The sequence below is a fragment of the Lingula anatina genome, chromosome 9 (genome assembly GCF_051362555.1).
Source record: "Lingula anatina isolate TDL-2025a chromosome 9, LinAna3.0, whole genome shotgun sequence".
Taxonomy (NCBI): Eukaryota; Metazoa; Brachiopoda; class Lingulata; order Lingulida; family Lingulidae; genus Lingula; species Lingula anatina.
Window position 1 is genome coordinate 18,126,411 of NC_141775.1, and position 17,625 is coordinate 18,144,035.

At 34.0% G+C, this 17,625-nt stretch overlaps 1 protein-coding gene across 1 annotated transcript in view; it reads left to right on the plus strand.

Annotated features, from left to right (window-relative positions):
* The window catches only part of LOC147760041 (uncharacterized), a 35,683-nt gene that overhangs the window by 127 nt on the left and 17,931 nt on the right, over nt 1–17,625 (plus strand). The window contains exons 2-3 of the mRNA XM_086996308.1: nt 299–349; nt 14,576–14,626. Coding sequence (XP_086852434.1) covers nt 299–349; nt 14,576–14,626 — 102 coding nt within the window. The remainder of the gene's footprint in view (nt 1–298; nt 350–14,575; nt 14,627–17,625) is intronic.

The following is a 17,625-nucleotide window of genomic DNA, read 5'->3' on the forward strand; positions in this document are numbered from 1 at the left end:
GTATTGTACATGATTGTCTCGAATAGTTCATCTTGGTGCAATTTAAACAGATATTTGTACAATGTAGTTATTCTTCTTTTTTGCCAAGAGATTCCACCTTCTATGTTTTTTTTTTCGTTGGCCATTCCACATATATGTGCCTTGGAGACAGCATCCCAAATTTTATTTTATATGTTTAAATTTTGTAAAGAAATTCCTTTCTAAATTCTTTTATCTTAGCCATGTTTTTGTTTACTTTAAAGTTGAGTCATTTTCTGCTAGAATGGTGTTTGATATTATTCTTCTCTTTATTCTACAGCCGCTCCCCCTGATGACAGTGAATTACCTGCCTCTCCTGACAAAACAGCAGGTAAATAGTGCACATGTAGTAAAACAAGATTCTCGTGTATTCTTAGCTTGCCGATTAGGTATGTGAGTGTCTACATTCTTATTTTCATCAAACTGGGACTTAGAACTCACACGGGCATGAAGCTCAGAGGTAATCAAATTTTCTTAAAGCAATAATAACTCTTCGTTTTGGCCAAAAAATGAATTTTCCTGGAGTCAACAACAATTTTCCCACACTTACCAATAGTTAATGAATCTATTTTTATATTCAAAGTTAGTCCCTGGTTTTTTTTCAAAAAGTTTGGTTTTTAGTTAAAATCTCTTAAGAGATTTTACCACAGTATAGCCATCAATGGAGGTCACCTGATCTGAAGACAAGCTCAGATATCAGAATAATAGCTATAACGGCTGTTTTCGTCGTAAAACAGAATATATTATATTTCTATGAGTTATTCACAATGTTTTTATTGTGAAATATAGATTTCATACGAAGAGTTATTGTCCCTTTAATGTCCATGTTTTTAATAGAAGATAATTAAAATTTTGTGGTATTTATACAGTTGACCATTATGTTATATTGCATCAAAAACCTACTTTGTGCACTATCACCATAACGTTATAAAAAGAAAACTGTTACCTATTTTTTTATTTACAAAAATGGTTCTTAGGATTGACAAACAGCTTAAATTAGAAAACCAGCTCTTTTGAATTATTGTTTTAATCGAATTATGCATTTTTTGTGAAATTTCTATTTATCTCATTCTGGTGTGAGCTTGAACTCTCATGGGCCTGAAGCCTTATGCTTTTACTTACATCGTTATATACTATTGTGCATAATTAAATTTTGAGGTTGACTGTGCAGTTAAGCATTGTATTACATTAGAACTGACAGCCTCCTATTTTGTGCATTATTATTTTCTGCTTTTTTAAAATTGTGACTTAGATATTTCATGGGCCTGAATACCTTTGCGAGTCACATTTGGGTGACAAGCCTCTAATCTTCCATTGGGTAACTACTAGCAAAATTCAGAACTATAAGGTCACTTGCCTAAATTAAGTTTCAAGTGGCAATAAAATTAGACATGTTGAGATTCCCTGTAAACTCCCATAGGTTAAGTTCTCTGCCAGATAACAGTGTCCATAATAGGGAAGCAGTGATAATTATGCAGATAAATGTTGTTTAATTTTGCAAATAAGTTTTCAAAAAATTATTTTGTATAATGCCAACATTAATGCTAGTTTGAAAAGCAGCTTTACTGGAATGTTTTGTTTTTAATTTTTTCAAACACTGAGGGTTTCAACTCAATTTTTAACTCCCCTCCACCTGAAGCTCTGCACATTTTCTGTTTTCCCACATAAGCAGTTGTATTGGTATTTATGTATTTCAACATTATGTAACATTATATTATTCTATGCACTGCTTTCATATGTCAAATATTGTGATTTCATTATGTGAATTTGAACTCTCGTGGTCCTGAAACTGTAATCTTATCATAGGGGCAGATTGGGATCGTCCTCAAGGTTTTCAGGAAGACGGTCAGATTTTAAAGTTTACATTGACGGGTATCTATTTTTATGTACAGACACAGATGTGTCTGTACATATTGCCATCACCTGCGTCTGTCGTCGCCGTCGCCGGTGGCGATGGCGATGCCGATGGCGATGCCGGCGCCGTGCACTTTCCTTGTAAACACGATAAGTGGAGGGCAGTTTTACTTTTTGGCTTTATATTTACAGAGCTGATGAATATTCATAAAATGCAGGTCAAGTTCGAAAATCAGCATGATCGGGCCATTATTGTAGAAGTTATGCTGTTTTTTCACTTTTCAGCATATTTTTCACATTTCCTCAGATTCAATTCTTAGGCATGTTAACAGTCTCATTATTAAACTAATAAGATACGTAAAAGTTTTTGTTTGACATTTCCTGCATCTTTACAACATTGTTAGTTGATTTTGTAAAAATGATGGTAAACTTGTTATCGTGTATTGTGTAATTAAGTGTCAAAAATGGAAATAAACACATATCATTGCAGTTTGTCAGATTTAATCATCCACTATGTTCAGAATCTCATAATGGAAGAAATTGGACATTTAACACTGCTCTGTTGATATTTTTCCCATCTCATCAATTTTCTTAGTTGATCATATAAAAATGGCAGTAAACTGTTAATTTTGTTATATGTTAAAAATTGTTAAAAACTGAAAAAAAAAAACATTTCAGAACAGTGCTGTCTTGTTTACATTTTGGCATTTCAAGTTGTGACTTTGAAATTCCATGGGCCTGAAGACCTTTGCTAGTCACATTTTCTGAATATCCATGATACTAATATTTTATTATTAAAAATTGATGGTCATCATACTGTTAAACATTATGTAATATTGCATCAAAATTTGAAAAAACCTATTTTGGGCACTGCTCCCATGATGACCATTTAAGAAAAACCATGTCACTTACTGTTCTCAAACAGTACAGTAAATATATATAGATGTGTCTGTACATATTGCCATCACCTGCGTCTGTTGTCCCCGTCATCGCCGTCGCTGGCGCCGTGCACTTTCATTGTAAACACGATAAGTAGAAGGCAGTTTTACTTTTTATGTACAGACACAGATGTGTCTGTACATATTGCCATCACCTGCGTCTGTCGTCGCCGTCGCCGATGCTGATGCCGATGCCGATGCCGTCGCCGTGCACTTTCCTTGTAAACACGATAAGTGGAGGGCAGTTTTACTTTTTGGCTTTATATTTACAGAGCTGATGAATATTCATAAAACGCAGGTCAAGTTCGAAAATCAGCATGATCGGGCCATTGTTGTAGAAGTTATGCTATTTTTTCACTTTTCAGCATATATGCAACACTGTAAACACATTTTAAGGAAAACCGTTAGGCCTGTTGTCATGAAACTCACAGGAGTAATAAATCATACTAAAACAGGTCAAGTTCGAAAAATCAGCATGATCGGGCCATTTTTAGGGGAGTTATGCTTTTTATGTACAGACACAGATGTGTCTGTACATATTGCCATCACCTACGTCTGTCGTCGCCGATGCCGATGCCGATGCCGATGGCGATGCCGTGCACTTTCCTTGTAAACACGATAAGTGGAAGGCAGTTTTACTTTTTGGCTTTATATTTACAGAGCTGATGAATATTCATAAAACGCAGGTCGAGTTCGAAAATCAGCATGATCGGGCCATTATTGTAGAAGTTATGCTGTTTTTTCACTTTTCAGCATATTTTTCACATTTCCTCAGATTCAATTCTTAGGCATGTTAACAGTCTCATTATTAAACTAATAAGATACGTAAAAGTTTTTGTTTGACATTTCCTGCATCTTTACAACATTGTTAGTTGATTTTGTAAAAATGATGGTAAACTTGTTATCGTGTATTGTGTAATAAAGTGTCAAAAATGGAAATAAACTCATATCATTGCAGTTTCTCAGATTCAATCATTCACTATGTTCAGAATCTCAGAATGGAAGAAATTGGACATTTAACACTGCTTTATTGATATTTTTCCCATCTCATCAATTTTCTTAGTTGATCATATAAAAATGGCAGTAAACTGTTAATTTTGTTTTATGTTAAAAATTGTTAAAAATGGAAAAAAAAAAATTTCAGAACAGTGCTGTCTTGTTTACATTTTGGCATTTTCAAGTTGTGACTTAGAGGTTCCATGGGCCTGAAGACCTTTGCTAGTCACATTTTCTGAATATCCATGATACTAATATTTTATTATTAAAAATTGACGGTCATTATGCTGTTAAACATTATGTAATATTGCATCAAAATTTGAAAAAAACCTATTTTGGGCACTGCTCCCATGATGACCATTTAAGAAAAACCATGTCACTTACTGTTCTCAAACAGTACAGTAAATATATATATAGATGTGTCTGTACATATTGCCATCACCTGCGTCTGTCGTCGCCGTCATCGCCATCGCCGGTGCCGTGCACTTTCATTGTAAACACGATAAGTGGAAGGCAGTTTTACTTTTGGGCTTTATATTTACAGAGCTGATGAATATTCTTAAAACGCAGGTCAAGTTCGAAAATCAGCATGATCGGGCCATTATTGTAGAAGTTATGCTTTTTTTTCACTTTTCAGCATATATGCAACACTGTAAACACATTCCAAGGAAAACCGATAGGCCTGTTGTCATGAAACTCACAGGAGTAATCTATCTTACTAAAACGCAGGTCAAGTTCGAAAATCGGCATGATCGGGCCACTATTTTAGTAGTTATGCTGTTTTTATGTACAGACACAGATGTGTCTGTACATATAGCCATCATCTGCGTCTGTCGTCGCCGTCGTCGCCGTCGTCGCCGTCGCCGTGCACTTTTACCGATAACACGATAAGTGGAAAACCATTTTGCCTTTTGATTTGAAACTTGCAGAACTGATGAATATTCATAATACGCAGGTCAAGTTCGAAAATCAGCATGATCGGGTCACTCTTAGGGAATTTATGCTGTTTTTTCACTTTTTTTAACATATATGCAGCACCGATAACACGATAAGTGGAAAACCATTGTACCTTTTGGCTTGAGACTTACAGTACTGATGAATATTCATAATATGCAGGTCAAGTTCGAAAATCAGCATGATCGGGTCACTTATAGGGAATTTATGCTGTTTTTTCACTTTTTTCAGCATATATACAGCACCGATAACACGATAAGTGGAAAACCATTTTACCTTTTGGCTTGAAACTTACAGAACTGATGAATATACATAATACGCAGGTCAAGTTTGAAAATCAGCGTGATTGGGTCATTTTTAGTGAATTTAGGCTATTTTTTCTCTTTTTTCAGCATATATGCAGCACCGATAACACCATAAATGGAAAACCATTTGACCTTTTGGCTTGAAACCTACAGAACTGATGAATATTCATAATACGCAGGTCAAGTTCGAAAATCAGCATGATTGGGTCATTTTTAGTGAATTTAGGCTATTTTTCACTTTTTTTCAGCATTTTTGCAACACTGATAACACAATAAATGAAGAGCTGTTTTACCCTTTGGCTTGAAACTTACAGAACTGATAAATATTCATAATACGCAGGTCAAGTTTGAAAATCAGCACGATCGGGTCACTTATAGGGAATTTATGCTGTTTTTTTTCACTTTTTTCAGTATATATGCAACACTGATAACACAATATAAGAAAAACAGATTGGCCAATTGTCATTATACTCACAGGAGGGGCCAATCTTACTAAAACGCAGGTTGAGTTTGAAAATCAGCATAATCAGTCCATTATTTTAAAAGGTAATGCTGTTTTTTCACATTTCCTCACATTCAATTCTTAGGCATGTTAACAGTCTCATTATTGAACTAATAAGATACATAAATGTGTTTGTTTGGCATTTCCTGCATCTTTACAACATTGTTAGTTGATTTTGTAAAAATGATGGTAAACTTGTTATCATGTATTGTGTAATAAAGTGTCAAAAATGGAAATACACTCATATCATTGCAGTTTGTCAGATGCATTCATCCACTATGTTCAGAATCTCAGAATGGAGGAAGTTGGGCATTTAAAACTGTTCTATTGATACTTTTCCCATCTCATCAATTTTCTTCATTGGTCATATAAAAATGGCAGTAAACTGTTTATTTTGTTTTATGTTTAAAAAGTGTTAAAAATGGAAAAAAACCCATTTCAGAACAGTGCTGTATTGTTTACATTTTGGCATTTTCAATATGTGACTTTGAAGTTCCATGGGCCTGAAGGCTTTTGCTAGTCACATTTTCTGAATAACCATGATACTAATATTTTATAATTAAAAATTGATGGTCATTATGCTGTAAAACATTATGTAATATTGCATGAAAATTTGAAGAAACCCCTATTTTGGGCACTGCTCCCATGATGACCATTTAAGGAAAATCATGTCACTTACTGTTCTCAAACTTACAGGAAAGAAACATGGGACTAAAATACAGCTCCAGTAGGCAATGCAGTCTGTTTGGTAAATTTTTCTGGCAATTAAACAGTTTTTTGTGAAAATTTAATTTTTCACTTATTGGCATTTTCAAGGTGTGACTTTGAAGTTCCATGATCCTGAAGACCTTTGCTTGTCACATTTCCTAAATATCCGTGATACTAATATTTTATAATTAAAAATTGATGGTCATTATGCTGTTAAACATTATGTAATGTTGCATCAAAATTTGAAGAAACCCCTATTTTGGGCACTGCTCCCATGATGACCATTTAAGGAAAATCATGTCAATTACTGTTCTCAAACTTACAGGAAAGAAACATGGGTCTAAAATACAGCTTCAGTAGGCAATGCAGTCTGTTTGGTAAATTTTTCTGGCAATTAAACAGTTTTTTGTGAAAATTTAATTTTTCACATATTGGCATTTCCAAGGTGCGACTTAGAACCTCCACGGGCTTGAAGACCCGTGCTAGTCACATTTTGTGAAAATCCATGACACTTATATTTTATTATTAAAAATCGATGGTCATTATGCTGTTAAGCATTATGTAATGTTGCATCAAAATAGAAGAAAACACAATTTTTGGTGCTGCTGCCTTGATGACCATTATGGAAAAACCGTGTTACTTATGACTGTCAAACTTTCAAAAAAGAAACACAGGACTAAAATGCAGCCTGAGTTAGAAAAGCAGTCTAATTGGCTTCTTTTTCTGGAAGTTATACATTTTAGTGTTATATTCATTATCTTTTTTGGCATATTCATTGTGGGACTCGGAGCTCCCATGGACATGAAGCCAAATGGTAATCATATTTTCTACATGTCCATCCTATTTATAGTCAATAAACAAAAATTGGTGATAATTATTCTCTAATTTATTATGTAATGTTACATCAAAATTGACAATCTTTTTGCACTGCTACTGCAAACATTATGAAAAGAAAACTGTGCTAGTTATTATAATTTTAAACTTACAAGTACGATTTTTAGGATTGGCCTTCAGCTCATGAGAAAACCAGCTCTATTGGATTATCATGTTTATTGTATTTATGCATTTTTTGTGAAATTTTCATTTTTCTCATTCTGGCACTTTCTAAGTATAAACTTGAACTCTGATGGGCCTGTGTTACCTGTTGTGCATAAGTTGATGTTGACTGTGCAGTTAAACATAATGTATTAATTATTGCATCAGGATTGGTAGTCTCCTATTTTGGGCATTATGGTTTTGTGCTTTTCTTAAGGTGTGACTTATGGGCCTGAAGACCTTTGAGTGGGTCAGTCTATAAATTACCCTTGGGTATCACTAGATTAATTTCAGAGTTATAAAGTCATTTGCTTTAATAGGCCATTAAATGAGATTACGTAAAGCACACTTGTTGATATTTCCCTGTAAACTCCCAAAGGTAAAGCTCTCTGCTAGATTAATAATAAGGAAGCAGTGATAATTATGCAGGTAAATTTTGTTTAATATTGCAAATAAGTTTTAAATATATATATATATATATATATCAAACTGGAAGATTAAAAGTTTGAATAGCAGCTTCATTGGAATTATATTTACCTCAAGCTCTGCCAAGGAGGTTATATTTTCACCCCTGCTTGTCTGTCATCCACATAACACAAAAGGTTATGGACTGATTTTGCAGAAATTTTCAGGAACTGTCGGAAGTGGGCCAAAGAGGACAATGATTAATTTTTGGTGGTGGTCCGGATCAATAATCAATCAATTATCAATAATAATCAACAATTGCTGCCTTGGCAGAGGTCTGCACTCTCAAAGTGCTTTTCTAGTTTTGTTGTTTTCCTTTATAATTTTTTCTCAAACACTTGCATTTGTGACTTTTAGCCCCAGGCAGGCTGTCATCTGCCTGGGGCTCTGCACATTTTCTGTATTTCTACATAAGCAGTTGTATTGTTTTTTATGTCTTTAAACATTATGTAATATTATTTTATGCACTGTCATCATTTTTCAAATATTGAGACTTTCATAATGCGAATTTGAACTCTCATGGTCCTGAAACTGTAATCTTATTGAAGGGGTGGATTGAGACCATCTTCTGGGTCTTCCGGAAGACAGTCAGGTTATTAAGTTTATATTGACTGGTATCTATTTTTTTCTGTTGGAACACCATCAAAATGGAGGATGGATCAACATAGATACTTTGTAATACTGTCAGAAAATATCTCTGGGTCCGCTCCTGTTATTGACCATGTTACCTGTTGTGCAAGATTAAAATTCAGTGTTGACTGACAGTGCTATTATAAGCATTATTTATTATTGCATCAAAATTGACAAAATGACCTTTTTTGCATCTTTATTTTCTGTTTTTTGTCTGTACATTTGACAGCTTTGCTGCCTTGTTTCATTTTTCAGCATATATGCAACACTGTAAACACAATATAAGAAAAACAGATAGGCCAATTGTCATTAAACTCACAGGAGTGGTCAATCTTACTAAAACGCAGGTTGAGTTCGAAAATCAGCATAATCGGGCCATTATTTTAGAAGTTATGCTGTTTTTTCACATTTCCTCAGATTAAATTCTTAGGCATGTTAACAGTCTTATTGTTTTTCTAATAAGATACATAAAAGTGTTTGTTTGACATTTCCTGCAACTTTACAACATTGTAAGTTGATTATGTAAAAATGATGGTAAACTTGTTATCGTGTATTGTGTAATAAAGTGTCAAAAATGGAAATAAACTCATATCATTGCAGTTTGTCAGATTCAATCATTAACTATGTTCAGAATCTCAGAATGGAGGAAATTGGACATTTAACACTATTCTATTGATATTTTTCCCATCTCATCAATTTTCTTAGTTGATCATATAAAAATTGCAGTAAACTGTTTATTTTGTTTTATGTTAAAAAAGTGTTAAAAATGGAAATAAACCCATGTCAGAACAGTGCTGTCTTGTTTCACATTTCCTCAGATTCAATTCTTAGGCATGTTAACAGTCTCATTATTTAACTAATAAGACATGTAAAAGTGTTTGGTTGACATTTCCTGCATCTTTACAACATTATTAGTTGATTATGTAAAAATGATGGTAAACTTGTTATCGTGTATTGTGTAATAAAGTGTCAAAAATGGAAATAAACTCATATCATTGCAGTTTGTGAGATTCAATCATTCACTATGTTCAGAATCTCAGAATGGAGGAAATTGGACATTTAACTCTATGCTATTGATATTTTTCCCATCTCATCAATTTTCTTAGTTGATCATATAAAAATTGCAGTAAACTGTTTATTTTGTTTTATGTTAAAAAATTGTTAAAAATGAAAAAAAAAAAAAAAAACATTTCAGAACAGTGCTGTCTTTGTTTACATTTTGGCATTTTCAAGTTGTGACTTTGAAGTTCCATGGGCCTGAAGACCTTTGCTAGTCACATTTTCTGAATATCCATGATGCTAATATTTTATTATTAAAATTGATGGTCATTATGCTGTTAAACATTATGTAATATTGCATCAAAATTAAAAAAAAAACTATTTTGGGCACTGCTCCCATGATGACCATTTAAGAAAAACCATGTCACTTACTGTTCTCAAACTTACAGGAAAGAAACATGGGACTAAAATACAGCTTCAGTAGGCAATGCAGTCTGTTTGGTAATTCTTACTGCCAGTTAAACGGTTTCACATATTGGCATTTTCAAAGTGTGACTTTGAAGTTCCACGGGCTTGTTTATTATTGCATCAAAATTGGCAAAATAACCTCTTTTGCATCCTTTTTTCTGTTATTTTGTCTGTACATTTGACAGCTTTGCTGCCTTGTTTTTTTCATTTTTCAGCATATATGCAACACTGTAAACACAATATAAGAAAAACAGATAGGCCAATTGTCATTAAACTCACAGGAGTGGTCAATCTTACTAAAACGCAGGTTGAGTTCGAAAATCAGCATAATTGGGCCATTATTTTAGAAGCTGTTTTTTCATATTTCCTCAGATTCAATTCTTAGGCATGTTAACAGTCTTATTATTAGTACCACCAGCGTGTACGCTGGCGGTACTCATGGTTTTAGTCCCGACCCGTCTCGTCCGGCTCCGCCGGCTCCGTTGGCTCCGCCGGCTCCGCGTACTGGCGCCGGATACAAGTCACCGTTACCGCTTCTCCTCCTAGACCGCAAGGACCCCTGTCCCCATCTCTTGGATTTAGGTCACATATAACCTCAACTTGAACCCCCAGGTTTTTTTGTCTCAGTCGCTGCATTGACCTGGGCGTGACGCTCCTTGAAATGCACCCTTGTCAAAATTTTTGAAAATTCAATGCCAATTATCTACCCTACGGAAGGAATTATGGGAAAATTTTCTACAGACAGCTTTCCAAAAGTCATATGTGTAGATTTCAAATATGCCCTTGGATTTGACCTTTGACCTTTATTTCAAGGTCAAACGGGCCAAAATTTAAAAAAAAATGAAATTTTTTAAGAAAAAAAATATTATTTGCCCTGTTATTCAGACACCACACAGACTTAACCAATAATATTATTGGAAAGTGTTACCCTTTTAGGTCATCTTTCATCTCCATGAATTTGGGGTCAATCGGTGCATTTTCTTGGGAGTAGCGGCCATAAGATGCCAAAACTGAAAACTGTCTCTAATTCGGGAACCGTTAATGCTAGAGACCCATTCTTTTTTGCATTTTGTAGAGCATGTAAAGCCCAACACTGGAAGTGGTCTCCGTTTTTTTGTATTCCAAACGGTTTTCATGTTATGCTGTATTAAAAAGTACTTTGTGGTGGCACATTATTGTAACTCAGAATTGTAACATTTAGTCCCTTATATCTCCAAAACTGGCCGAGATAGGTCAATAGTTATTATTTAAGTTGAATAGGAAGTCATTTACTTGCAATCTAGATGTGAGCTTGAAATTGACCTTTGACCTACTTTTCACCATGAACTGAACTTTGCAAATTATTGTTCCCTTTTATCTCCAAAACTGGCAGAGATAGGTCAATAGTTACTATTGAACTTGAATAGGAAGTCACATACTGGCAATTTAACAGTGACCTTAAAATTGACCTTTGACCTACTTTTCACCATGAATTGAACTTTGCCAATTTTCGTTCCCTTTAATCCCCAAAACTGACAGAGATAGGTCCATAGTCACTATTGAACTTGAATAGGAAGTCATATACTGACAATTTACTATGACCTTAAATTTGACCTTTGACCGTCTTTTTACTATGAACTGAACTTAGCAAATTTTCGTTCACCTTTATCTTCAAAACTGACAGAGATAGGTCCATAGTTACTATTGAACTTGAATAGGAAGTACACTAGCAATCTGTGACCTTGAAATTGACCTTTGACCTACTTTTTATGATGAACTGCTTTTTGCATGTTTTCTGGCCTTTAAATCTGCAAAATTGGCAAAGAAATGCTCATGGTTGCTATTGAACTTGAATAGAAATTCATATACTATGATATTGAAATTGACCTTTGACCTACTTTTTCACCATGAACTGAGCTTTGCATATTTTCTTGCCTCTCATATCTTTAAATCTAGCAGAGATGTCCCCATTGTTTCCCCTAGGTTTTATCTTTTGTCAGCATATATGCACCATTGACAACGTATTTCAAGGAAAACCAATAGGCCTTTTGTCTAGAGAATACAGGAGTGATCAAGGGTATGAAAATGCAAGTCAATTCAAAAATCTGCTTGATTGTATCATTTTTAGTCATATTTTTTTGCATATTTTGAGAACTCTTGTTGATTGCATCTTATAGAGCTTGTCAAACACCAGACTGGTGATGGTGTCCCTTTTAGGAGGGGGGCGGGGGGGTCCATACGAATGCGCTTACTCCAGCTGGTGGTACAATATCCGGAGGCGGTATCGCCTCTCTGATCCTCTAGTTTTACTAATAAGATACGTAAAAGTTTTTGTTTGACATTTCCTGCATCTTTACAACATTGTTAGTTGATTTTGTAAAAATGATGGTAAACTTGTTATCGTGTATTGTGTAATAAAGTGTCAAAAATGGAAATAAACACATATCATTGCAGTTTGTCAGATTCAATCATTCACTATGTACAGAATCTCAGAATGGAAGAAATTGGACATTTAACACTGCTCTATTAATATTTTTCCCATCTCATCAATTTTCTCAGTTGATCATATAAAAACGGTAGTAAACTGTTAATTTTGTTTTATGTTAGAAATTGTTAAAACTGGGAAAAAAAAACATTTCAGAACATTGCTGTCTTGTATACATTTTGACATTTTCAAGTTGTGACTTTGAAGTTCCATGGGCCTGAAGACCTTTGCTAGTCTTATTTTCTGAATATCCATAATACTAATATTTTATTATTAAAATTGATGGTCATTATGCTGTTAAACATTATGTAATATTGCATCAAAATTTGAAAAAAAAAAACTATTTTGGGCATTGCTCCCATGATGACCATTTAAGAAAAACCATGTCACTTACTGTTCTCAAACTTACAGGCAAGAAACATTGGACTAAAATACAGCTTCAGTAGGCAATGCAGTCTGTTTGGTAATTCTTACTGCCAGTTAAACGTTTTTTTTTTTTTTTGTGAAAATTTAATTTTTCACATATTGGCATTTTCAAGGTGTGACTTTGAAGTTCCACGGGCTTGAAGACCCATGCTAGTCACATTTTCTGAAAATTCTTGATACGTATATTTTATTATTAAAAATTGACGGTCATTATGCTGTTAACCATTATGTAATATGGCATCAGAATAGAAGAAAACACAATTTTGGGTGCTGCTGCCATGATGACCATTATGGGAAAACCATGTTACTTATGATTGCCAAACTTTAAAAAAAGAAATACAGGACTAAAATGCAGCCTGAGTTGGAAAAGCAGTCTAATTGGCTTCTTTTTCTGGAAGTTATACATTTTCAAAGTGTGAACTTGTTACACATTTTACTTACATTGGTATTACCTGTTGAGCATAATTAAAATTTGATGTTGAATTTGCAGTTTAACATAATGTACTTTTGCATCAGAATTGACAGTAGCCTATTTTGTACATAGTTATTTCCTGTTTTTTGTCTGTACATTTGACAGCTTTGCTGCCTTGTTTTTGTTGGAAGACCATCTAAAATGGAGGGTGGATTAACAAAGATATTTTAAAATACTCTCAGAAAATACATTTGGATCCGCTCCTGTTATTGACCATGTTACCTGTTGTGCATGACTTAAATTCAGTGTCGATTGACCGTGCTATTACAAGTATTATTTATTTTTTTATCAAAATGAGAAATTAACCTATTTTTTGCATCTTTATTTATTTATTTATTTATTTTGTCTGTAGACTCGCCCTTCAAGAAATCCATGCCTTCAAGAAATCGACGAAAACTGGAAGTGCGTGTTTTTTGCACCGTTTTTCCTGTCATGCCCATCGTAAACACTGTGTTGTCAAGTAAAATGAAGTGTCTGATACAAAGTATCAAATGAGGCAATGACGTGCTTGCTTGCGATGCGTTCAGTACACTTTGTTTACACTGAGAAGTCGAGGTCAGGAATGCATTATGTTTTTCTATGTAATTACGCAGTTTCAATTTTGATTAGTAAATTTTCTTTTATCTGCATGGTCATTTTCCGAACATTTGTATAAGCCACGAAATATTTCTCATCGGAAAATCACCCAGCAGCTTTCCAAGTACAAGCAAGTGACGTCATGACGCACTTCCGGTTTTCGTCAAGATCTTGAAGGGATTAGCTTTACGGTTTGCTGCACATTTAAAGCGTTCTGTCTCAAAATGTACTCGACTGCTTGGATTGAAATTTACAAAACTTATTCTTCACATGATATCACACATATGTGCTTAATTTGAGAGCTTTAGCTGTTATATATTTTCTACAGTGCCCATTCAAAATTGAAAAAGAGCTATTTTCTGTCGATTTCTTGAAGGGCAAGTCTACATTTGACAGATTTGCTGTCTTGTTTTATCTGGGTACAAACACGACAATTTAATTTTCTGTAAAATAAGTCTTCTTTATATGACTGAGGATTATTTTTCTTTTTGCCAAGGGATTCCACCTTCTATGTGTTTTTCGTTGGCCATTATACCTTATGTGCCTTGAAGACTGGGCACTTGATACCAATTATACTTGATCTTATTAGACGCATTTTCGATGTAATTTATTTATTTTTATACAATATTTATACAATATCCCAAAGTTATATGTTAAAATTTTGTAAAGAAATTCCTTTATCTTAGCCACGTTTTTGTTTACGTTAAGATTGAGTCATTTTCTGCTGGAATGGGGTTTGATATTCTTCTTCTCTTTATTCTACAGCCGCTCCCCCTGGTGACAGGGAATCACCTGCCTCTCCTGACAGAGAAGCAGGTAAGTAGTGCACATGTAGTAAAACAAGATTCCGTCTTTTGCTCAGAATCTGCGAGTGTTGTTCTTTTTTTTTTTTTTTTTTTTTTTTTTTTTTTTTTTTATTGACATCACAAAACAAAACATACATTTTCACACTAAACACATATTACAACATATATGCAACAGACACAAACTAACATACAGTAGTCTCATTGGACATTAACAGCACAAGGGAGTGACAGAATACGTTGCACAAAGTAACAGTACACATAACACAAACTGATTAACATCGTTACAAATAAACAAACAAACAAACCAGCTTATTATCATATATGAGTCGCACCGGATTCTACATGTTACTACGTGCCATTTATACCACAGTCACAATATATGTTATTATGCCGATTTTCATAACAGAAAGCATCACTCACTTACATGATCATACAGAACAAATAAGCGTACAATAGTCTCCACTTAGCTGTGAACCCAAGTACACATAACAAGTTACTACACATGACACGATTAACATATAACGTAACATATAAACAAACAAACCAGCTTTTATCATATACAAGTCACACCGGATTCTACATATTACTAGCGTAACACAAAACACAAACTGATTAACATCGTTACATATAAACAAACAAACCAGCTTATTATCATATATGAGTCGCACCGGATTCTACATATTACTACGTGCCATTTATACCACAGTCACAATATATGTTAATATGCCTATTGTCGGGAATAACAGAAAGCATTACTCACTTACATGATCATACAGAACAAATAAGCGTACAGTAGTCTCCACTTAGCTGTGAACTCAGGTACACATAACAAGTTGCTACACATTACAAACTAACGTATAACAAGTATCCATGAACAATCTGGTGCAACACAAAAGACTTACAGTACGGACTATCGAGATGTGAACTTAGGTACGCAAAGATATTAGACATGCACAATTAGCTATGACTCCAAACAGTAAGAGGTTGTCATACCCTCGACACGTATTGTATCATTCTATGTAAGTCTAAGTATTAAATTGTGCAAGCATACGTACATGGCCTTAAGGTGGCCCAAATTCTGTACTGAGTCCAGATATTTTTTAGCAAATTCGACGAAAGAAATAAGTAATAATTGTTTGTTTCTGCACCTAAAGCTGTAGATATAGTATTTGATTAACATATTTAGGACATTATACGCATCTTTGTTATTTTCTTTTTTGTCAAGAATTCCAAATATAAATGTTGTTTTCTCTAAAGTCATATTCAGCTTGTCTTTGATTACATTTAAAAAGGTTTCAGTTACAGAACAATCCCATAGTACATGAATAATTGTCTCCGTCTCTTTCTCGCACCTTTTGCAAAGGGGGGTGTTAACCAAACCAGTTTTTGCAAGATAACTATTTGTCGGTAATATATGTTGATTTATTTTATACTGGAACCATTTAAATTTAGGACTGATAGGAAGGTTGAAAGGCAGTTTATTTATTAGAGACCACTCTTTGTCATTAATATTAAACAATTTATTCCAATTAATTTTGCCCTTTGAAATAGAAGCATTCTTACTAAGTATTTTATAAAAATCTTGGCAGCCCTTCTTACTTTTAAAGAAGATACTTAAATATTCTGGGAGTTTAGGGAGCATTACTTCAGATTCGTTTATATCATGCAATTTCAAGTATCGCTTAATAATGCTTACCACCCCTTGATATTCTAGGAAGTTGGTCTGAATACCATATCGCTTATTTATTTCTTCTTGTGAGAAAAAGGTAATTGTTTTAGTGTCTTTTATAAAGTCCCTTATTGCAGATATACCTTTATTAAACCAGTGCTTATAGTATATTACCTTACTGTCTACTCTTAGGGCTTCATTATACCAGACAGGGGTGTCCAACACGGGCTTGTTTTTCCCCCTTAACTTGTCTTCCTTAACCCTGAGTTCTTTCCATGCAAGTAACACATCCCCCTAGAACCGGTTTTGGCAAACTTTTAGACATTTATTCAAATACTCATTACCACCCACTGACAAAAGTTCGAAATTTAGATATTTAGCTACGATAATTTGCCATTTTTTCCTTTTTGTATAAATACGTCTAATCCATGTTAATTTTAGTGATGATATCAGTGAAGGCAAGTGTATCATTTTGATACCACCTTCATCGTAATTTTTAATAATTATATCCCGCTTAACTTTATCGATCTTTGAGTTCCACAAAAAGTGGAAGAGGTCACTCTGAAGGTCATTGATAAACCTTTGACTAGGATTCGGTAAGGATATAAACAAATGATTTAATTGGGAAATTATTAAGGATTTTATAATTATACACTTGCCGATGGGGGTGATCATTCTTCTGTTCCATCCATTAAGAATAGACTTAATTTTTACTAATTTCTTATCAAAATTAAGTTTGGGGATTTGAAATAGATTAACATGAAATTCAATTCCTAAAAGATTAAACTGGTGCTTTCCCCAATCAAGATGCATATGTGGCAAAAATTTTAAATTACTGAACTTCATACGTCCTATCCATACTATTTTGGTTTTATCTTTGTTTATTTTCAACCCTGATATTTTTGAAAATTTATCTAATTCAATCATAAGTTCGGATAAAGACTTTTCTGAGCCATCAAGCATCACTGTCGTATCGTCTGCGTATTGAGTTAATAAAATGGGGGCGTCATCAATAGTGATACTTTTTATATTATTGTTATTCTTGAGTATTATTGAGAGTATTTCCGCACATAAAATAAACAAATAGGGGGCTATTGGGTCTCCCTGCCTGCAGCCTCTTTTAATGTAAAAGGACTCTGAGAGATTGCCTCCTTGATTTATTGCTGCTTGTGCACCCTTATTAAAAGTATTTATCCATTTGATAATACTTTCACCAAAGTTAAAAAAAACTAGTACCCTGTCAATAAATTTCCACGACACAGCGTCAAAGGCCTTTTCGAAATCTAATAGCACTAACATTCCAGGAATATCGTTATCTTCTGTGTATTGCATAATATCGT